Source organism: Coregonus lavaretus, assembly GCF_964263955.1.
Source record: "Coregonus lavaretus genome assembly, chromosome: 13".
Lineage (NCBI taxonomy): Eukaryota > Metazoa > Chordata > Actinopteri > Salmoniformes > Salmonidae > Coregonus > Coregonus lavaretus.
In genome coordinates, this window is record NC_140000.1 from 7,675,539 (window position 1) to 7,699,034 (window position 23,496).

General features: G+C 46.6%; 1 protein-coding gene and 1 pseudogene across 2 annotated transcripts in view; both read left to right on the forward strand.

Annotated features, from left to right (window-relative positions):
- The window catches only part of LOC311140322 (protein FAM171A1-like), a 30,711-nt pseudogene extending 19,794 nt beyond the window's left edge, over nucleotides 1–10,917 (forward strand). Inside the window, exons 4-8 of the transcript XR_014615487.1 lie at nucleotides 887–1,214; nucleotides 4,497–4,613; nucleotides 5,242–5,356; nucleotides 5,721–5,838; nucleotides 6,088–10,917. The product of XR_014615487.1 is annotated as a protein FAM171A1-like (transcript). The remainder of the gene's footprint in view (nucleotides 1–886; nucleotides 1,215–4,496; nucleotides 4,614–5,241; nucleotides 5,357–5,720; nucleotides 5,839–6,087) is intronic.
- A 1,993-nt stretch (nucleotides 10,918–12,910) lies between these two features.
- On the forward strand, nucleotides 12,911–21,806 carry LOC311139330 (glycylpeptide N-tetradecanoyltransferase 2-like; the record flags this gene model as incomplete). Its single annotated transcript, XM_084174206.1, has 12 exons — nucleotides 12,911–13,020; nucleotides 13,858–13,975; nucleotides 14,256–14,397; nucleotides 18,930–19,048; nucleotides 19,168–19,259; nucleotides 19,401–19,517; nucleotides 19,664–19,834; nucleotides 19,948–20,056; nucleotides 20,233–20,403; nucleotides 21,236–21,403; nucleotides 21,518–21,655; nucleotides 21,786–21,806. The coding sequence occupies 12 exons, from the start codon at nucleotides 12,911–12,913 to the stop codon at nucleotides 21,804–21,806; spliced, it is 1,476 nt and encodes a 491-aa protein (XP_084030332.1).
- Between the last annotated feature and the right edge of the window lie 1,690 nt (nucleotides 21,807–23,496).

A 23,496-nucleotide genomic window follows, 5' to 3' on the forward strand; every position in this document is an offset into this window, starting at 1 on the left:
AATTAAATTAACATAAGGTCACCCAACCCCACCAACACAAAAAGACCCCCACCCCCCCCCCCCACAACTTACAATCTCCTGTCACTCATCCTCTTTATACCCCTCTCCCCCTCTCTCTTTCTGTTTCCTCTCCTCTTACCTTCTCTCTCTCCTTGCTTCTCTCCTCACCTTCTCTTCCTCTGCTCTTCTCCCACTCTCTCCCTCTTACTACTCCTCTCCTCCCGCTTCCTCTCACTACACATCTCCTCCCTCTCTCCGACCATCACTACTCTCCTCTCCTCCCTCCCCTACTCCTCTCCTCCCTCCCGCTACTCCTCTTCCTCCCTCCCGCTACTCCTCTCCTCCCTCCCGCTACTCCTCTCCTCCCTCCCGCTACTCCTCTCCTCCCTCCCGCAACTCCTCTCCTCCCTCCCGCTACTCCTCTCCTCCCTCCCGCTGATCCTCTCACTACAACTTCCCCTCCCTCTCACTCCCTCACTGCTCCTCTCCTCCCTCTCTCTTCCTCTCACTACAACTGCTCCTCCCTCCCTCTCACTCCCTCACTGCTCCTCCCTCCCTCTTCCTCTCACTACACCTCTCCTCCCTCTCTCCGAACCACACTGCTCCTCTCCTCCCTCTCTCTTCCTCTCACTACACCTCACCTCCCTCTCTCCGAACCACACTGCTCCTCTCCTCCCTCCCTCTTCCTCTCACTACACCTCACCTCCCTCTCTCCGAACCACACTGCTCCTCTCCTCCCTCCCTCTTCCTCTCACTACACCTCACCTCCCCTCTCTCCGAACCACACTGCTCCTCTCCTCCCTCCCTCTTCCTCTCACTACACCTCACCTCCCTCTCTCCGAACCACACTGCTCCTCTCCTCCCTCTCTCTTCCTCTCACTACAACTGCTCCTCCCTCCCTCTCACTCCCTCACTCCCTCACTGCTCCTCCCTCCCTCTTCCTCTCACTACACCTCTCCTCCCTCTCTCCGACACTCACTGCTCTCCTCCCTCCCTCACTACTCCTCTCTTTTGGCTCTCCTCTTCTCCTCTAACAGGAAGTGAGCGTAGGTTTGAGCTGACTCCAGTGGCGGCCATCTCTGTCCACCTATTGGCCAGCAAGGGGGTGGAGCTCCAGGTGAACGGACCAATCAGCATCTCCGTCCCTCTACCGGCCAATAGCGGCCTGAAGGAGAACCAACACATCCCAGCCTGGAGGTTCGACCCCAGTCTGGGTGAGTACACACACACACATACAGCTTTTCTGTTTTTCCCGTTCTGAGCAGGGTGCACATTTCCTGTGTTTGGGTCCGGAGTTCCTCCTCTCTGAACTTCTAATTAGTGGGATAAGGTGTGTGTGTGTGTGTGTGTGTCTTCCCTCCTGCATCCTTCATCAGTGGGATCTATGTATCCAGAAAGTTTACGGAATGTGTGTATCTCAGATTCAAGCTGGGAAATGCATCACTACATGCTTATCTTTTTTAAAGGAACTGGGAAAAGAAAAGGCACCAGAATGCAACACACACACACACACACACTGTACAGTGAGACGGGAGATTACAGTGTGGCAGAGTTATGAATGGAATAATTGAGAACTTTATAAAAGATTATCTACCATATTATTGGACGTAACGCACCGTATTAAAACGCAAATCAAAACACAATACTTTCTGTTCCTGATTACATCCACATCACAAGATTGGCTAGCAAATGTAGCCTAACCTGTTTGGAAAATCACTCCCTTCCTCCCTCCCTCTCTCTCTGGCTACAGATCAGTACAGTTGTAGTCAGCCTTAGATCTATGGCTCAGTCAGTATTGCAGTGTAGAGATTTAGGAGGATAGCCAGAGTAGGGCTTGAACCAGTCACCCCGTGGCACACTACCAAGTACGTCCTGTGCTATGAAGGTCCAGTCAATGTGACCAACACAACGTGACTTACTGTTGCTGAAGGAGACCATTCACTAGCCCAATGAGTTGATTAGGACTGGGGCTATAGGAGCACACATAGACACACACACACAGATATACACACACACACACACAGATATACACATAAGGTGTAAACAATCACACACAGGACTGTACATAGCCCAGTCCAGCACAGACATGTCCTCCTGAGGAGTCAACTCTCACTGGGTGACCTTTTACATGAGTCACATTGACATTGAAACCCACTGTTCCCACGATGCCTTACAGCCAGAGGGTATTGTAGTCTTGTGTCAATACACACACACACACACACACACACACACACACGCTGTATGGGGTTAATATTTCGCAGCAACAGCCACCTCTGGTCCTCTGTGTTTTAGTCCACTGTTTCCCTAGCAACCCCCAAATAAAAATTCTAACAGGCCAGGGGCTTTAATTGAGTTTCTCCAGTGACCAGTTAGTGTGTGAGAGAGAGAGTTTGAGATTTCTCCAGAAATATTTCTGCCTGATCATTCTTTCTCCACACAAAGAAGCCAATGTTAGGAGGGAGTTTGTTGTTGTTGACTTGGCCTGCACATGGACAGGCTGCATGTAGAGAGGGGATAACACACACAAACTCTCACAGGTACACACAGAAGCTCGAACACACAGACACACACTCTCACAGGTACACACAGAAGCTCGAACACACAGACACACACTCTCAAACCTGTTCTACTAGTTTAACTGACAGCATTTATTTTCTTCGGTGATGTTTTGGAGCACTGAGCTGAATGATGTCATATACTGTAAGAAAGGAGCATGTTTACCTCCTAGTGTGTGTTTACTTACTAGTTCTGTTTGTCCCGAAAGTAAGGCCACAACAATCTTTTGCCTCTGGAGTCTATCTCTCTGTCTGTGTGTTTGTTTTTACAGATCCTAAAGCATTAGAGGCTCCAGTCCAGTGTGTTTCATCCACACTCAATATATTACAGAGAAGAGTTAATTATGTAAATACCATCCAGTCTCAATATATTACAGAGAGGAGTTAATTATGTAAATACCATCCAGACTCAATATATTACAGAGAAGAGTTAATTATGTAAATACCATCCAGACTCAATATATTACAGAGAAGAGTTAATTATGTAAATACCATCCAGACTCAATATATTACAGAGAAGAGTTAATTATGTAAATACCATCCAGACTCAATATATTACAGAGAAGAGTTAATTATGTAAATACCATCCAGACTCAATATATTACAGAGAAGAGTTAATTATGTAAATACCATCCAGACTCAATATATTACAGAGAAGAGTTAATTATGTAAATACCATCCAGACTCAATATATTACAGAGAAGAGTTAATTATGTAAATACCATCCAGACTCAATATATTACAGAGAAGAGTTAATTATGTAAATACCATCCAGACTCAATATATTACAGAGAGGAGTTAATTATGTAAATACCATCCAGACTCAATATATTACAGAGAAGAGTTAATTATGTAAATACCATCCAGACTCAATATATTACAGAGAGGAGTTAATTATGTAAATACCATCCAGACTCAATATATTACAGAGAGGAGTTAATTATGTAAATACCATCCAGACTCAATATATTACAGAGAAGAGTAAATGGTGTAAATACCAGCCAGTTCACATCTGAACAGAGTTCATGATGACGTTCTTACAAACACACACAAAGGACTAGTAGCTAATGTAAAGGTGACCGGTGTTGACTCTGTGACAGGGAAAGGCATCAGGAGCACTGCAGGCTATATTGTCTGCGTGTGCATGCTTGCGTGTGTGTGTGTATATGTGTGTGTGTATGTGTGTGTGTATATGTGTGTCTGCGATGCCTTACAGCCAGAGGATACAATACCCTCTGGCTGTAAGGCATCGTTCGGAACAGTGGGTTTCAATGTCACTAATGTAAAAGGTCATCCAGTGAGAGTTGACTCCTCAGGAGGACAGGGCTGTGCTGTGTCAGGTTGGGTTGGGCTGTTTCAGTGCTTAGCTGTACTTGGTCCATGGAGATCGATGAGAACTGTGTGTGTGTGTGTGTGTGTGTGTGTGTGTGTGTGTGTTAGGGATGGAGGCGAACCGAATCACAAAGATGCTGAGTCACAGGCATTTCTCTCCATCTCTTGTTTCTCTCTCCCCCTCCCTGTACATTAGTTCTTCCCTTCTAATTGAGTTACATCAGAGCATCTATAATAGACAGAGAATCCTCTGCAGAGCCCACTGCTGCACTGTCATAGCCCCTCTCATACACAGGTCTAGGATCAGCCTACATACCACAAATCCTTATCATAACCAATGGGGACTAAATTAAAAACGGACATTCGATCAGTGTCCAGGTCGTGTTACCTCATCTTACACAATGACTGTGTCTGGCTGTGTTATGATGATTCTAGCTCCTATGGCTGCTGGCCAGAATGAGTTATGACTGTGTCACTGTGAGTATGCTGCCTCCCTGTGGTTGACTGGAGAACTGCAGCAGCACAGTGACGAGGCCAAATGCTTTACACTGATTTACTATGGTGGAAGAGTATATCTCTAACTCTGTGTGTGTGTGTGTGTGTGTGTAGGGGCCTGGTTGAAGAGCAGTCTGGGCTATGTCCAGAGGGAGGGGGACCAGCTCAGCCTAACCTACATCGCCCCTCAGCTTGGATACTGGGTGGCTACCATGTCCCCACTAGATACAGGTACCAACACACACCATGTCCCCACTAGACACAGGTACCAACACACACCATGTCCCCACTAGACACAGGTACCAACACACACCATGTTCCCACTAGACACAGGTACCAACACACACCATGTCCCCACTAGATACAGGTACCAACACACACCATGTCCCCACTAGACACAGGTACCAACACACACCATGTCCCCACTAGACACAGGTACCAACACACACCATGTCCCCACTAGACACAGGTACCAACACACACCATGTCCCAGCTACACACAGGTACCAACACACACCATGTCCCCACTAGATACATGTACCAACACACACCATGTCCCCACTAGATACATGTACCAACACACACCATGTCCCCACTAGACACAGGTACCAACACACACCATGTCCCCACTAGACACAGGTACCAACACACACCATGTCCCCACTAGACACAGGTACCAACACACACCATGTCCCAGCTACACACAGGTACCAACACACACCATGTCCCCACTAGATACAGGTACCAACACACACCATGTCCCCACTAGACACAGGTACCAACACACACCATGTCCCCACTAGACACAGGTACCAACATACACATTTAAAACAGGTAAAACTTGTGTGTGTTTCTACAGGTCCGGTGGTGACAAAGGACATCAGTACGTACCACACAGTCTTCCTATTGGCCATACTGGGAGGCATGGCTGTCATCCTCCTCTGCCTGCTCTGTCTACTGCTGTACTACTGCAGGTCTGTCTGTCTGTCTGGATCAATGGACTTCCCTGCTGACTTTCATAAGTGTGTCAGTGAAGGAGTCTTGAGTTTCAACAGGACTGTCTTCTCTTTACTGAACTTTATCCCCCCTTCTCTCCCTCCCTCTCTCTCTCTCTCTCTCCCTCTCCCTCTCTGTCTCTCTCCCTCCCTGTCTCTCTCCCTCCCTGTCTCTCTCTCTCTCTCTCCCTCTTTCTGTCTCGTCCTCTCTCTCTCTCTCTCTCTCTCTCCGTCTCTCTCTCTCTTTCTCTCTCTCTCTCTCCATGTCTCTCTCTCTCTCCATGTCTCTCTCTCTCTCCCTGTCTGTGTCCCTGTCTCTCCCTCACTGTCTCTCTCTCTCCAGGCGTGGTTGTGTGAAGCCTCGTCTGTCCCATCGGAAGCTGAATCTGTCGTCTGGTCTGGAGGGCAGTAAGAGAGATCAGGCCACCTCCATGTCTCACCTCAATCTCATCAGCAGCGAGGTCAGTCAACAACCAGGACAGGGACCACTGGTCTCTTCTTTCTCCCTTTGCCACTGCACTTTGTAACTGCCTTTGCACTTTCTATTGTTAAAATCACAGCTAATATTCTGTTTTTTCACTTTTGTGTTAGTGTGTATTCATGTTATTGTTCCTCTGTGTCATCTGTGTATTTTCTTTCAAGAGCATGTTAGAAATGGCGCTGTGCTACTGTCTGTGGAAACTGACACTAAAATCTTGTCTCATCTTTAGGTTCATTTGGAGCTGGTCTCTACGACATCAGAACCCGACATGACCACGCCCATGCTCAAACCCTCCTCCTACGATTGCCATGACCTGGTCTCCCATGGCAACCACAGTCGCATGTCGCTAGGCAACCACAGCCAAAGTCGTCATGGCTCGTCGCTAGGCAACCTGACGCCGCGCAGCAGAGACTACCGTCAGTCTGTGGAGACGTTCCCGTTAAAGTCAGCCCTCTCCACCGGGACGGATGCCGGCTACCGCCAATCATACACCTCCATCTGCTCATCTACCAAGCTCCCAGATAGACTTTCATCCTCAAATCAGGTGCAGGCGTCGGCAGCTCAATTGAGTGGTGTGGGGGAGGTAGGGACTAGTGTGTGTGAGGCTACCTCCCCCTGCTCTCCACCTGTCTCCCCTATCAGAGGGGAGGGGTGTGAGCGCAGACCCCCAGACTACTTCCTGTCCCGATCTGTGGACCACCTGGGCTCCCTGCCCCTCTCCCTCCCCAGGCCGGGCCAGCTGCTGTGCTGTGGCTCTGTGGACCTGCTGAGTGGAGGAGACGGTTACCCCAGGAGGATCCGGCCCACCCTGGTGATCCCAGCCCACTACATGCGCCTGCCGGGGGAGCACCCGCTGTGTGGCCAGGCCCTGTTCTTACAGACTGACCAGCAGAGTGACCTGGAGACCATCCAGGCTGAGCTCAACGCCTCACACTCCCAGCAGCCTCTGGGGCAAACACACGCCGACTATGCCACCGCCTCAGCCAACCAGGGACTAAGAGAGGGGCAAGGGGAGTGGAGCAGCCTATCAGAGTCCCTGTCTATCCCGACAGCACTTGGGGAGGCAGGGATTATGCAAATGAACGGCGAGGACACGCTATTGGCCGAGAGGAAACTGATGGAACTGAGGGGAGGGAAGCCCCTCACACACCCGCGCGCCTGGTTCGTCTCATTGGACGGTCGGTCTAACGCCATCAGACACTCTTACATAGACTTGCAGCGGGCTGGGCAAGCCAAGGGGAATCCAGGGGGAGGAGGTAGCCATGGTAACAACAGTGGTGGTAGACATGTCAACGGAAACGACGCAAGTCTGGACTCCGGCGTGGACCTGAACGAGCCCAGAGCGGGGCGGAGGGGGAGGGAGGTAGGAGAGAGGGAAAGAGAGAAGGACAGAGAGAGGGGGAGGACAAAGAGCGGTCCTCCTGCCATGGCCTACACCCAGCTGGCATATGTGGATGACCTGGACGGGCCGGACAGCGAGGAGGAGGGGGAGACTCCTGAGTGTAGCCCCCAGGACAGTCCTTTGGGTCCAGTGTTGCAGAACACACAGGGACATCAAGAAGAAGAAGAGGAGGAACACAGAGAAGAGGAAGAAGAGGAGGAACACAGAGGAGAGGGGATGATACAGGAAGAGGCTCCTTCACCCCTCTCCTCCCCCTCCTCCTCCTCCTCCTCCCCACCCCCCCTCCCAGAGCCAGAGGGCGTGGTCTTTAGGACTGAGCATGACCAGACAGCCCTACTGGCTGTTGCCCCTGACGACCACGGAGAGGAGGAGAAGAAGAGCCCCTGGCAGAAGAGGGAGGAGCGCCCCCTACTGGCAGCCTTTAACCTCAAATAACCTCTGACCCTTGAACTATGACATTACTCCCCCCCCCCCCACCACCCCACCCCAGAGTGACATGAAGAAGGATTAGCCAGCTATAGATCTCCAGACCATTCAGGAAGTACATCTGCACTGGGAGCTAAATGGAACTGTCAGTGAATGGAAACGATTGGAACAGTTGGAACTCCATACATCCTAATCTCTTTTATGACATGTCTAATCCTTACTGTGTGTCATCCTAGCCCCACACTACATGGACAGGCCACTGACTAGACATGCCATAGAGACTTTGTCTGAGTGATACAGATGAACTCCTGAAGTTAAAAAAACAACGTCAGAGAACATGTTATGCACAACTGCTATGCCTTTAGTAAATTAGCTGTGTCAGCAAAAAGGGGCTGTAGAATGAAGCAGAGACAGACAATGAGTGTGTTTCAATACTTATCAGCAGCTTCCTTTCCTCAGTCTTGTCTGCTTCAGTCCACTGATCTGAAAAGCATCGGACAAGTAAAAGCAATATGGCGGATGTCTACTGGCAGGTCTAGGTAGAAGGGGTAGTAGTGTTTTAAGAACAGTAACTAGGACAGGGGATATCCATACAGCAGGAAAGGAAGCTACTCAAATGTACTCTAATGTATAATTCTGCAGGTAGACGTTGCCCAGAGCACAGATCTACGATCAGTTTTCCCCCCACAAGTCTTCATCTGGGCGGCAGGTAGGCTAGCGGTTAGAGCGTTGGGCCAGTAACGGAAAGGTCAATGGTTCGAAAATACCCGAGCCAACAAGGTGATAAATCTGTCGATGTGCCCTTGAGCAAGGCACTTAACCCTAATTTGCTCCAGGGGCGCCGTACTACTATGGCTGACCCTGTAAAACAACACATTTCACTACACCTATCCGGTGTATTTGACACTAAAATATATTTTGTTTAGTTCTTTTTTTTGTTTTCCACTTTCCAACATTAGGGTACCTTAGATCAGTGTATGGGTAACTTCAACTTCCCATCCACACGACTGGTGAATCAGATAATGGGATACACCCCCCTCTGTTGGTGACTGTGGATATTGCAGCACTATACCAGTGAGGTTTTATATGAAGGTTTTTAGGTGTTGAACCACTGACTTCGGCATACTTTGCTCTGAACGGCTATGCATCACTTTTATACAGTTGCTTGAGATGCCTTGTTTTGTAATTTTAAGTACTCTGTGATTTTAGTTGCCAAACTATTTTACTCAAATAAGTTTATGCTATTTTCTACTTGGATATGTTTTATTGTATTTTTCCCTTACTGTAAGTACAGAGTTTTAACACACACACACCCAGGCCTTTTCTCTGATACCAAACTGCATTCTGTTGTTTTGAAACCACTATAATCGACTTCCTCGTTTTCCAAGTGCCTTTGAACAAGTTGACTTGTACACATCAGTTGATCAGTTCAACTAGCTATTTATTTCTCCTCTCCCCTGTTGAGCTCTAACCCTCCACTACCTCATCCCTCTCTCCTCTCCTCCCTCTGTCCCTGGCAGACAGCATGCAGTAACCCTCCTCTCTCCTCTCCTCCCTCTGTCCCTGGCAGACAGCATGCAGTAACCCTCCTCTCTCCTCTCCTCCCTCTGTCCCTGGCAGACAGCATGCAGTAACCCTCCTCTCTCCTCTCCTCCCTCTGTCCCTGGCAGACAGCATGCAGTAACCCTCCTCTCTCCTCTCCTCCCTCTGTCCCTGGCAGACAGCATGCAGTAACCCTCCTCTCTCCTCTCCTCCCTCTGTCCCTGGCAGACAGCATGCAGTAACCCTCCTCTCTCCTCTCCTCCCTCTGTCCCTGGCAGACAGCATGCAGTAACCCCCCTCTCTCCTCTCCTCCCTCTGTCCCTGGCAGACAGCATGCAGTAACCCTCCTCTCTCCTCTCCTCCCTCTGTCCCTGGCAGACAGCATGCAGTAACCCTCCTCTCTCCTCTCCTCCCTCTGTCCCTGGCAGACAGCATGCAGTAACCCTCCTCTCTCCTCTCCTCCCTCTGTCCCTGGCAGACAGCATGCAGTAACCCTCCTCTCTCCTCTCCTCCCTCTGTCCCTGGCAGACAGCATGCAGTAACCCTCCTCTCTCCTCTCCTCCCTCTGTCCCTGGCAGACAGCATGCAGTAACCCCCCTCTCTCCTCTCCTCCCTCTGTCCCTGGCAGACAGCATGCAGTAACCCTCCTCTCTCCTCTCCTCCCTCTGTCCCTGGCAGACAGCATGCAGTAACCCTCCTCTCTCCTCTCCTCCCTCTGTCCCTGGCAGACAGCATGCAGTAACCCTCCTCTCTCCTCTCCTCCCTCTGTCCCTGGCAGACAGCATGCAGTAACCCCCCTCTCTCCTCTCCTCCCTCTGTCCCTGGCAGACAGCATGCAGTAACCCTCCTCTCTCCTCTCCTCCCTCTGTCCCTGGCAGACAGCATGCAGTAACCCTCCTCTCTCCTCTCCTCCCTCTGTCCCTGGCAGACAGCATGCAGTAACCCTCCTCTCTCCTCTCCTCCCTCTGTCCCTGGCAGACAGCATGCAGTAACCCCCCTCTCTCCTCTCCTCCCTCTGTCCCTGGCAGACAGCATGCAGTAACCCTCCTCTCTCCTCTCCTCCCTCTGTCCCTGGCAGACAGCATGCAGGAACCCTCCTCTCTCCTCTCCTCCCTCTGTCCCTGGCAGACAGCATGCAGTAACCCTCCTCTCTCCTCTCCTCCCTCTGTCCCTGGCAGACAGCATGCAGTAACCCCCCTCTCTCCTCTCCTCCCTCTGTCCCTGGCAGACAGCATGCAGTAACCCCCCTCTCTCCTCTCCTCAGTCACAAAGGGAGGATGCTGTGTGGCTATAGCTAGATTGTTTATTGACTTTTGCATCTGCCTCTGTGTGCCTGTGTTTTGTCAGCTCGAGTGTGTGGGCCCGTCTCTGTAGTCATGTCTGTCTGAGCAAGCATGTGCCTGAGTGTTCAAATCTGCACGTGCGTGCAGACAATATACTGCAGGTAATGTGTGTGTGTGGGACAGCATATGACATCTGAGGCATATTACAGTGTATATAATTCTCTCTACATGTTGACGTGTGAGCTAGTGTTGTGAATGACCCCTCATCCTCTCTCTCTCTCTCTGTACTCCATCACCATAGTAACCACTCTGGGAGAGTACTGTACATTACTGTACCCTCCATTCTAAATGTCTTAACTGGTTGCTTGTATTATAATTTACGCTTATTATTCTGAATAAAGAGACAAACTGGACTTCTGCATCTTCTGTGGATTGTTTAGCACTAGTCTAGAGACTATAGAGCAGGTTTGGGTGTAGTAGAATTAAGGAGAACATAATTGAGTCATCCTCTGTAGATCAACGTCAAATGTGGGCAAGCTTCAGGATTAGACTGTATCCGGATGCATGGTTCACATTCTGCTCTTCTGGTTTTTGTTAATGTATCTGATAACTAATGCAGTAGTCATGGCTACATGTTCTACAGCACTGAGCCACACTGAATTATAGTAAAGCTTTTCATTCACTTATGTTTGACCTATTTGTTTCCATAAGGCTTGTCAGATTTCATGCTCCTTTTGACGGACCTGTATATAGACATGAAATCGATCAACATCTTGCTGACTGGGAGAACCTGACTCCCCCCTCAAGGCTTTCCCGGTTGGCAGTTACTAACGGGCGGATTTAAGAGAGCAGTATATCAACCCACCGATGGCCATATTGGGACATAACGGCCAGAGAACTTGCAGCTCAGCCGTTTCCCCCCGAATTCAGTAGCTGGCAGACGCACTCCATAGCATGGCAATGCTGATGTGTTTTTATTTAATGTTTTATATATGATACTTTTGTATATATAGTGTAGATCAAAAGTTATGTGAACACCCCATCAAATTAGTGGATTCGGCTATTTCAGCCACACCCGTTGCTGACAGGTGTATAAAATCAAGCACACAGACATGCAATCTCCATGGACAAACATTTGCAGTAGAATGGCCTTACTGAAGAGCTCAGTGACTTTCAAAGTGGCACCGTCATAGGATGCCACCTTTCCAACAAGTCAGTTCGTCAAATTTCTGCCCTGCTAGAGCTGCCTCGGTCAACTGTAAGTGCTGTTATTGTGAAGTGGAAATGTCTAGGAGCAACAACGGCTCAGCCGCGAAGTAGTAGACCACACAAGCGCACAGAACAGGACCGCCGAGTGCTGAGGCGCGTAGCTCGTAAAAATAATCTGTCCTCAGTTGCAACACTCACTACCGAGTTCCAAACTGCCTCTGCAAGCAACGTCAGCACAATAACTGTTCGTCCGGAGCTTCATGAAATGGGTTTCCATGGCCGAGCAGCTGTACACAAGTCTAAGATCACCATGCGCAATGCCAAGCGTCGGCTGGAGTGGTGTAAAGCTCACAGCCATTGGACTCTGGAGCAGTGGAAACGCGTTCTCTGGAGTGATGAATTACACTTCACCATCTGGCAGTCCGACAGACGAATCTGGGTTTTGCCAGGAGAAGAACGCTACCTGCCCCAATGTATAGTGTCAACTGTAAAGTTTGGAGAAGGAATAATGGTCTGGGGCGGTTTTTCATGGTTCGGGCTAAGCCCCTTAGTTCCAGAGAAGGGAAATCTTAACGTTACAGCATACAATCACATTCTAGACAGTTATGTGCTTCAAACTTTGTGGCAACATTTTGAGGAAGGCCCTTTCCCTGTTTCAGCATGATAATGCCCCTGTGCACAAAGCGAGGCCCATACAGAAATGGTTTGGTGAGATTGGTGTGGAAGAACTTGTCTGGCCTGCACAGAGCCCTGACCTCAACCCTATTGAACACCTTTGGGATTAATTGGAACGCCGACTGCGAGCCAGGCCTAACCTCACTAATGCCTTTGTGGCTGAATGGAAGCAAGTCCCTGCAGCAATGTTCCAACATCTAGTGCAAAGCCTTCCCAGAAGAGTAGAGGCTGTTATAGCAGCAAAGGGGGTACCAACTCCATATTAATGCACATGATTTTAGAATGAGATGTTCGACGAGTAAGTGTCCACATACTTTAGGTAGTGTAGTGTATCACTGACCTATCCTTGTATCGCTGTGATTTGATTTAAGGAACGAAGCCTACTGCGCTGCAAACGTGCTGCGATGTGATTGGCCACTAGATGGCGCTTAACCCTCTTTGTTTTTTCCATTCCTCCCTGTCGCCTGTATCATTCAGCATATTTTTTTATATAAATATATAGGTTTTCATCCATGATGGCGGAGGATAGCGAGTCCGCAGCCAGCCAGCAGAGCCTGGAGCTGGACGACCAGGACACCTGCGGAATAGATGGCGATAACGAGGAGGAGAATGAACATATGCAAGGGTGAGGCTCGGCTTCTCCAACCAGACACAAAACGCAGCAGTCCGGGGCAGCACGCTTCCACGCTCTGATGGCCCGGTGCTGTGTAGGGGGTGGATGAGATTCTTTGGATAAAGAGCTCGCGCACACGTCTAACGTTTAGTTTATTTACGACCAATGCCCATAGATGTCCTGTCCGCTAATCCTATCACATAATGTTTTTATGTGATGATGGACCTCTGTCGTCTGAGTCCTGCTGGCTAGTGGATGTCATGGCAGTGTAGCCATATAAATTAAAGCTAGCTTTTCATTTGATGAATGAGACTCAGCGTGCTAGGCGTTATGTAGTAATTGCTAGCTAACTGGCCAGCTAGCTAAATTGCCTGTTCAGCATGTGTTTAGCCTTTAGGATTGATTTGTTTATATTTAAAGCAATTATGTCAATGGAAGGGCATAAGCTAAATGCATATATTTATCTAACTAAAAGGCTTATTTTGTTTTATACTACTGGCGCATTTGCTACCTAGCTAATGGCAGCGCATATCCTTGGCTGTCCTTCTCTGACGTTACAAGCAGGCTAGACCTAAAACCGTATGTAAGCCACACGTTGTTGTTAGGCAGAGCGATGGCTTCCCCGTTCCGCTTACACCCACTATAGCCAACAGCGGTAATCGTAGATTTATAAATGTCCTGCAACTCACGTGGTGTATGCATAATTTGGCCCCCATTTTAGCCTGACTTTAATTATTCAGCATGACAGCTTCCACTTGCATGACACTACTACTACTACTACTGCCAGCTAACCTTTACTCCAGAGCAGAGATGTAGCCAGCTAGCTATCAAATCTGTCTGTGTGTGTAGAAGTCCGGGGGGAGACTTGGGGGCTAAGAAGAAGAAGAAGAAACAGAAGAGAAAGAAAGAGAAGCCGAGCTCAGGAGGGGCCAAATCAGACTCTGCCTCAGACTCACAGGAGATAAAGGTGCCTAACCCCTCTCTCTCTCCCCCTGGCCCAATTCCAAATCAAGCCCTATGCACTTGTGGAGATCTGACTGGATTTGACAGGTGTAAGCAATAGGTTAATAGCGCCACCTTGCCCTGAGATAGGCTAGGTGGAAGTTACACCATATTGCATATACCAATCAAATCCTCTCAGATCTCCACAAGTGCATAGGTCGTAAGGGGTCCATTTGGGATTTGGCCTCTCTCTCTCTGAGTGTGTGTGTGTGTGTGTGTGTTCTAACCTCCTCACCTGTGTGTAGAACCCAGGGCTGCCCATGCAGAAGCTGCAGGACATCCAGAGGGCCATGGAGTTGCTGTCCTGCCAGGGACCAGCTAAGAGCATCGACGAGGCCACCAAACACAAGTACCAGTTCTGGGACACACAGCCTGTACCTAAACTCAGTGAGTAGGGACACACACACACAGTGAGTGAGACATAAACACTCGATCACACACTTTTATTAAGCTACACATACATTTACGTTTTTAGTCATTTAGCAGACGCTCTTATCCAGAGTTACAGTTAGTGCATAACACACACACCATATCACTAGATCGATTACTCACTAGCAATATGTTAAATCTTATTTTCCATATATCCCATCATCTTTTATTTCTTCATCATTCTACTCTACTAGATGTAAACTGTACATTGTTTTTCCATCTTTAAATTGTTAATTACATTGTTTCTTATTCAGGAGTGGCGTTTCAATTAGTTTTTAAATAAAAATGGAAAACCCTTCACTTAGCACATGAAAATCATGAAATCACAAAATATTAACACTGTGTGTGTCTGCTTGCGGGAGAGCTAAAGAGGGAGTGAGGGCCAGAGAAAGACGGAAGGAAACATGTGATTTATAGGTTACTGAAGAGTTCGTTCCTCTTGCTCCAGTCCATGGCAGGGGCCTTCTTGGATGAGCGTTTATGGTGAGCTCTCTCCTTGGCCTGGGCTAGAGACATGCTGAGGGCTTGCATTAGGTTCCTTAGCCGGAGCCACCTGTACCTCTGGTGGAGGGGTGCTGGCAGCGGATGTCGGTAGAGGCAGTGGAGGAGGTGCTGGATGTAGACAAACTGACGGACACATACAGTGCCTATAGAAAGTCTACACCTCCCTTGGATGTCTTCACATTTTGTTACAAATTGGAATTTAATTGTCACTTTTTGACAATGATCTACACAAAATACTTAGTGGAAGAATGTTTTTTTTATATACAGTACGAGTCAAAAGTATGGACACACCTACTCATTCCATGTTTGTTTTTTTCTTAGTCATTTAGCAGACGCTCTTATCCAGAGCGACTTACAGGAGCAATTAGGGTTATGTGCTCAAGGGCACATCAACATATTTTTCACCTAGTCGGCTCGGAGATTAGAACCAGCGACCTTTCGATTACTGGTACAACACTCTTAACCACTAAGCTACCTGCCGCCCCCATTTTTCTTTATTTTCTACATTGTAGAATAATAGTGAAGACATCAAAACTATGAAATAACACATATGGAATCATGTAGTAACCAAAAAAGTGTTAAACAAATCAAAATATATTTTAGATTCTTCAAAGTAGCCACCCTTTGCCTTGATGACAGCTTTGCACACTCTTGGCATTCTCTCAACCAGCTTCATGAGGTAGTCACCTGGAATGCATTTAAATGAACAGGTGTGCCATGTTAAAAGTACATTTGTGGAATTTCTTTCCTCCTTAATGCATTTGAGCCAATCAGTTGTGTTGTGACAAGGTAGGAGTGGTATACAGAAGATAGCCCTATTTGGTAAAAGACCATGTCCATATTATGGCAAGAACAGCTCGAATAAGCAAAGAGAAACGACAGTCCATCATTACTTTAAGACATGAAGGTCAGTCAATCCTGAACATTTCAAGAACTTTGAAAGTTTCTTCAAGTACAGTCGCAAAAACCATCAAGCGCTATGATGAAACTGGCTCTCATGAGGACCACCACAGGAAAGGAAGACCCAGAGTTACCTCTGCTGCAGAGGATAAGTTCATTAGTTACCAGCCTCAGAAATTGCAACCCAAATAAATGCTTCACAGAGTTCAAGTAACAGACACATCTCAACATCAACTGTTCAGAGGAGACTGTGTGAATCAGGCCTTCATGGTCAAGTTGCTGCAAAGAAACCATTACTAAAGGACACCAATAATAAGAAGAGACTTGCTTGGGCCAAGAAACACGAGCAATGGACATTAGACCGGTGGAAATCTGTCCTTTGGTCTGATGAGTCCAAATTTGAGATTTTTGGTTCCAACCGCTGTGTCTTTGTGACACACAGAGTAGGTGAACGGATGATCTCCGCAAGTGTGGTTCCCACCGTGAAGTATGGAGGTGTGATGGTGTGGGGGTGCTTTGCTGGTGACACTGTCAGTGATTGATTTAGAATTCAAGGCACACTTAACCAGCATGGCTACCACAGCATTCTGAAGCGATACGCCATCCCATCTGGTTTGCGCTTAGTGGGACTATCATTTGTTTTTCAACAGGACAATGACCCAAAACACACCTCCAGGCTGTGTAAGGGCTATTTGACCAAGGAGAGTGATGGAGTGCTGCATCAGATGACCTGGCCTCCACAATCACCCAACCTCAACCCAATTGAGATGGTTTGGAATGAGTTGGACCGCAGAGTGAAGGAAAAGCAGCCAACAAGTGCTCAGCATATGTGGGAACTCCTTCAAGACTGTTGGAAAAGCATTCCTCATGAAGCTGGTTGAGAGAATGCCAAGAGTGTGCAAAGCTGTCATCAAGGCAAAGGGTGGCTACTTTGAAAAATCTCAAATATATTTTGATTTGTTTTACACTATTTTGGTTACTACATGATTCAATATGTGTTATTTCATAGTTTTTATGTCTTCACTATTATTCTACAACGTAGAAAATAGTAAAAATAAAGATAAACCCTTGAATGAGTAGGCGTGTCCAAACTTTTGACTGGTACTGTATATTAATAAAAAATCTTTGTCATTTAACAGATGCTTTTATCCAGAGTGACTTACAGTTAGTGCATTCATCTTAAGGTAGTTAGGTGGGACCACCACATATCACAGACATAGTAAGTACATTTTTCCTCAAAGAGCTTTTGAGGCATTAATTTTTTATTTTGGTGGGGGGTGCTGTGGGATTATTTAAGATACTCTTTGAAGAGGTAGGGTTTCAGGTGTTTTCGGGAGCGGGTTCCAACATTGGGCTGCCAGGACAGAGAAGAGCTTGGACTGGGCTGAGCGGAAGCTGCTCTCCCGTAGGGGTGGAAGGGCCATGAGACCAGAGGTGGCAGAACGGAGTGCTCGGGTTGGGGTGTAGGATATGAGCATATCCTGAAGGTAAGGAGAGGCAGTTCCTCTTGCTGCTCCGTAGGCAAGTACCATGGTCTTGTAGTGGATGCAAACTTCAACTGGAAGCCGGTGGAGTTTGCAGAGGAGCAGGGTGACATGGGATAACTTGGGAAGGTTGAACACCAGGCGGGCTGCAAAAATCAAAATATACTTTGATTAGATAAGTATTCAGTCCCCTGAGTCAATACATGTTAGGAACACCTTTGGCAGCGATTACAGCTGTGAGTCTACTTGGGTAAGTCTCATAAGATTTGCAAGTATTGTGCAATATTTGCAAATTATTCTTTTCAAAATTCTTCAAGCTCTGTCAAGGTGTTGGGGATCATGGCTAGACAGCAATTTTCAAGTCTTGACATAGTTTTGACTTGAATCTGTTTGAAAATCTATCTTGGCCGCTCAGGAACATTCACTGTGTCTGGTGTAAAGCAGATTGAAGCAGGTTCTCCTCTAGGATTTTGCCTGAGCTTAGCTCCATCTCGTTTCTTTACATCCTGAAAAACTCCCCAGTCTTTGCCGGTGTCAAGCATACCCATACCATGATGCAGCCACCACCATGCTTAAAAATAAGGAGGCAGTTACTCAGTGATGGATTTGCCCCAAACATTAGACTTTGCATTTAGGCCAAAAAGTGTATTGCTTTGCCATATTTTTTTGCAGTATTACTTTAGTGCCTTGTTCCATACATATGCATGTTTTGGAATATATGTATTCTTCTTTTCACTCTGTCATTTAGGTCATTATTGTGGAGTCACACCAATATTGTTGATCCATCCTCAGTTTTCTCACATCACAGCCATCGAACTCTATAGCTGTTTTAAAATCACCAATGGCATCATGGTGACATCCCTAAGCAGTTTCCTTCCTGTCCTGCAGCTCAGTTCAGAAGGACTACTGCATCTTTGATGTGTCTGGGTGGTTTAATACATAATTCACAGCATAATTATTAACTTGACCATGCATAAAGATATATTCAATGTCTGATTTGTTATTTTTACCCATCTACCTATCACTGCCCTTCTTTATGAGGCTTTCGAAAAGTTTGCTGGTCTTTGTAGTTGAATCTGTGCTTGAAATTCAATACTTCACTGAGAGACCTTACAGATGTTTTATGTAAGGGGGACAGAGGAAGGGGTAGTCATTCAAAAATCATGTCAACCCCTATTATTTCACACCGAGTGAGTCCATATAACGTATGTGATTTGTTAAGCCAAATTTTACTTCTGAACTAATTTACGCTTGCCTAAACAAAGGGGCTGAATAGTTATGCAACGACTATTTAAGTATGAAATGTTTATTCATTTGTAAAAATGTGTAGAATTTGGAGTATTTTGTGGAGGGTTTTGTATAGATCAATGACAAAAAAATCCAATTAGATCTATTTCAATACCACTTTGTAATGCAACAAAATGTGAAAACAGTTCTAGGGGGTGTAGACTTTCTAGAGGCACTGTAAATATTGTACAGATACAGTACTCCCACAATCAGAGAAAGTGAAGCAGATTATTATAGTAAGAAAACACAATGGCTGTATTTCCTGTATTTTGTGATTGTGTGGCTGGTTGTGATTGTCTGGTTGTGTTTTGGCAGATGAGGTTGTAACGAGCCATGGGCCCATCGAGGCTGACAAGGACAACATCAGACAGGAGCCCTACTCTCTACCACAGGGCTTTATGTGGGACACTCTGGACCTCAGCAACGCTGACGTGGTGAGTGTGTGTATGTTTCTTTGTGTTTAAAAAGTTTATATTCAGTGCCACCAGACATCTAGGTCTTGCTGTCGGAAAACTTTACTAAGACTCTCGTTCTCTCTCTGTTTCTCTCTCAGCTGAAAGAGTTGTACACCTTGTTGAATGAGAACTATGTGGAGGATGATGACAACATGTTTAGATTTGATTACTCACCCAACTTTCTCAAATGGTAAGAAGTGAATCCATACTCTACTTAGATTATGTTCAACTGTCTGTGTTTGGCCTCTGTCTAAACTACTCTACTTCCTTATTTTTCTCTCTCTCTCTCTACCCCTCTCTACACCTCTCTCTCTTTCTCCTTCTCCCTCAGGGCGTTGCGTCCTCCAGGCTGGTTGCCCCAGTGGCATTGTGGGGTGAGGGTTTCCTCCAATAAGAAACTGGTTGGTTTCATCAGTGCCATTCCTGCTGATATCCACATATACGACACGTGAGTCACACACACACACACACACACAGACCCTAACCACACAGCGGACACACATCAATATAATCGTGGACAGGTACATGTCAGTGCTGAACTTGATGCACACTTTTTCTCTGTCTCTCTCTCTGTCTCCCTCTCTCTCTCTCTAGCTTAAAGAAGATGGTTGAGATAAACTTCTTGTGTGTCCATAAGAAATTGCGTTCGAAGCGTGTGGCTCCAGTTCTGATCAGGGAGATCACACGAAGGGTTAACTTGGAGGGTATATTCCAGGCTGTCTACACGGCAGGAGTGGTACTACCCAAACCTGTGTCTACCTGCAGGTACGTACACAAATACAATTCAAGAATTTGTCTTAACAGAATGAGAATGCATAACATAAGTTGCCTCACTGTATTAAGTTGACTGTAACTGGAGTATTGTGTTTTGTGGACAGGTACTGGCATCGTTCTCTGAACCCCAGGAAGCTGGTGGAGGTGAAATTCTCTCACCTGAGCAGAAACATGACGCTGCAGAGAACCATGAAACTGTATAGACTACCGGACGTAAGAACACACACAATGTTACACTTCCACCATTTATCACATTTCTCCTACACTGAGCAAGACACTTTTCCCCCAACCGAGGGTGCTAATGAACTTTGGTTTATGGTTACAGGCCTGTGTGAGACGTGTGATGCTGGGTGTATGTATATAACTCCCCTTTCTCTCTGGCTCTGTAGAGCACTAAGACCCCGGGCTTGCGGGCGATGGAGAGGCGTGACGTGCGTCAGGTGACGGAGCTGCTGCAGAAGCACATGAGACGTTTCCAGCTGGCGCCCTCTATGGGCGAGGAGGAGGTGGCACACTGGTTCCTCCCTCAGGACAACATTATAGACACATTCGTAGTGGAGGTAGGGGTCTGTCTTTTTGTCTGTTCAATTAGATAATTAGGTGGATATACTGAACAAAAATATAAACGCAACATGTAAAGTGTTGGTCCCATTTTTCATGAGCTGAAATAAAAGATCCCAGAAATGTTCCATAAGCACAAAAAGCTTATTTCTCTCATATTTTGGGCGCACATTTGCTTACATCCCTGTTAGAGAGCATTTCTCCATTGCCAAGATAATCCATCCACCTGACAGGTGTAGCATATCAAGAAGCTGATTAAACAGCATGGTCATTACACATGTGCACCTTGTGCTGGGGACAATAAAAGGCCACTCAAAAATGTGCAGTTTTGTCACACAACACAATGCCACAGATGTCTCAAGTTTTGAGGGAGTGTGCAATTGGCACGCTGACTGCAGGAATGTCCACCATAGCTGTTGCCAGATAATTTAATGTTACTTTCTCTAGCATAAGCCGCCTCCAACGTTGTTTTAGAGAATTCGGCCTCACAACCACAGACCACGTGTAACCACGCCAGCCCAGGACCTCCACATCCGGCTTCTTCACCTGCGGGATCATCTGAGACCAGCCACCCGGACAGCTGATGAAACTGAGGAGTATTTCTGTCTGTAATGAAGCCCTTTAGTGGGTAAAAGCCCATTCTGATTGGCTGGGCCTGGCTTCCAAGTGGGAGGGCCTATGGCTGCGCCCCTGCCCAGTCATGTGAAATCCTTAGATTAGGGCCTAAGGAATTTATTTAAATTGACTGATTTCCTTATATGAACTGTAACTCATGTTGCATTTATATTTTTGTTCAGTATCGATACTGACATCTGTGTTTACCCCCCTCAGGGTGCCGGTGGTGTGTTGACAGACTTCACTAGTTTCTACACCCTGCCCTCCACAGTGATGCACCATCCACAGCACAGAAGTCTGAAGGCTGCTTACTCCTTCTACAGTGTTTACACACACGTTCCACTACTGGACCTGATGAATGACACACTCATACTGGCCAAACTGGTGCTGCGCGCGCACACACACACACACACACACACTTTTTCCAACATAACTACAAAGGTTCAACAGAACTACGATCACGTCCATCTAAATGGTGTGTGTTTGTGTGTCACACAGAAAGGCTTTGATGTGTTTAATGCTCTGGACCTGATGGAGAACAAGGTGTTTCTGGAGAAGCTCAAATTTGGCATCGGAGACGGCAACCTGCAGTATTACCTCTTTAACTGGAAATGTCCCTCCATGGACCCCGACATGGTGAGGCGTGTGTGTGTGTCAAGAAGGTGGGGTGTATTCCTGGGTGTTCTGTGAGCATGTGAAAGGATTTCATAATGGATAATCAATCAATAATTCTAATTATGTTTCTATCTCTGTCGCTCTGTTTCAGGTTGGCCTTGTTCTTCAATAACTAGTCTGTCTGTGACTGCTACACACTCAGTTAGAGGTCAAAGGTCGTCGCTCGACCTGGACACACAGGAGAAGAGAATGACAACAATCAATCAATCAAAGTGATCGGGAGGTGAGCATCTCCAGAACATTCTCTCTGCTCACCCGGAAGTGATAACTATTTTTAACCATCAACATCCTGAATGTGAAATCATGCTCTGCCTGAGACAGACTCTCGTACAGTACAGTACACCTCTACACACACACACACACACACATTACATGAAGAGAAGGAAGATTTGCATCCAAAATGTTTTTCTTTTTTTATTCAAAAAGGTGCATTGGTAACTGTGTTTGTTGGAGAGAGCAGAAATGTAGTAACCTGTACATTTAATGCCAGAACATATTTATTCCTGTAGTGTGGGATATGGGGGGTGGGAGAGGAAAGATCCAAAGTATTTTCTTCACAACTAGCGTAGATGTTATTGACTTTGGTGTTCCTATGAACGGTTAGGAGGGGATTCTAGGGATTTTTGAGGAAGAATGTATTTGAAGCACAAATCTTAAGTTCTTACCTGAGCAAAAGGCTCCTTAAAAACCCCCAGGTGCATTTTATATTGATTATTTCTCTTTGTTTTGTGTGTTTAGGTTTTTCAAATATATGTGAGTCTGAGAAACATAAAATGCCAGATGGGAATTTTCTCATTTTAAAACTGTTTTTTTTTTGTGTTTGTGCAGCTAACAGCATATATTCTTTTAAAAAGGTCCCCATTTTTTTCCACATACAATTCTGATATTTAGGATTGTGCTTTTATGTTGTGTGTTTTGTAATCATTCCTCCCGTGTCTGTCAGTATTTGTTAAAACCCCTTCAAATCAAACGGGCATCTTCACCTATAAATAAAGGTATTGGGTTGGAGTATCAGGCAGCTCCTTGTATAAGATCCAGCACATGAAGGAACCTTGACACAAATCCTGTGAAGAGATAAAGCAGCTGTTGTTCTGTTTGCTGATGTCATCATGGTTACTACAGTTAGATATACAAGTGTCCCTGTCAGTGAGAAACTGAGTTAGTTGTGTACATGGGGAATTTTTTTTTTTGTTTACATGGGGAAAATACACAATGTACAAAACATTAGGAACACCTTCCTTAATATTGGGTTGCACCCCCTTTTGCTCTCGGAACAGCCTCAATTCATTGGGGCATGGACTCTACAAGGTGTCGAAAGCGTTCCACAGGAATGCTGGCCCATGTTGACTCCAATGCTTCCCACAGTTGTCAAGTTGGCTGGAAATCCTTTGGGTGGGGGACTATTCCTGATACACACAGGAAACTGTTGAGCATGAAAAACCTAAGCAGCGTTGCAGTTCTTGACACACGCAAACCGGGTGCCCCTGGCACCTACTACCATACCCCATTCAAAGGCACTTATCTTTCGTCTTGCCCATTCACCCTCTGAATGGCATATCTCAAGGCTTAAAAATCCTTATTTAACTTGTCTCCTCACCTACACTGATTGAAGTGGATTTACAAGTTACATCAATAAGGGATCATAGCTTTCCCCTGGTCAGTTTGTCATGGAAAGAGCATGTGTTCCTAATGTTTTGTACACTGTATATTTCTCATTCTTACTGCTGCCCTTGTGGGGAGTTACTTGCTTTAAGTGTTTCTGAGGTGTGGCTCTGTGAATGTGGTCTGCATCTGGGGCCGTG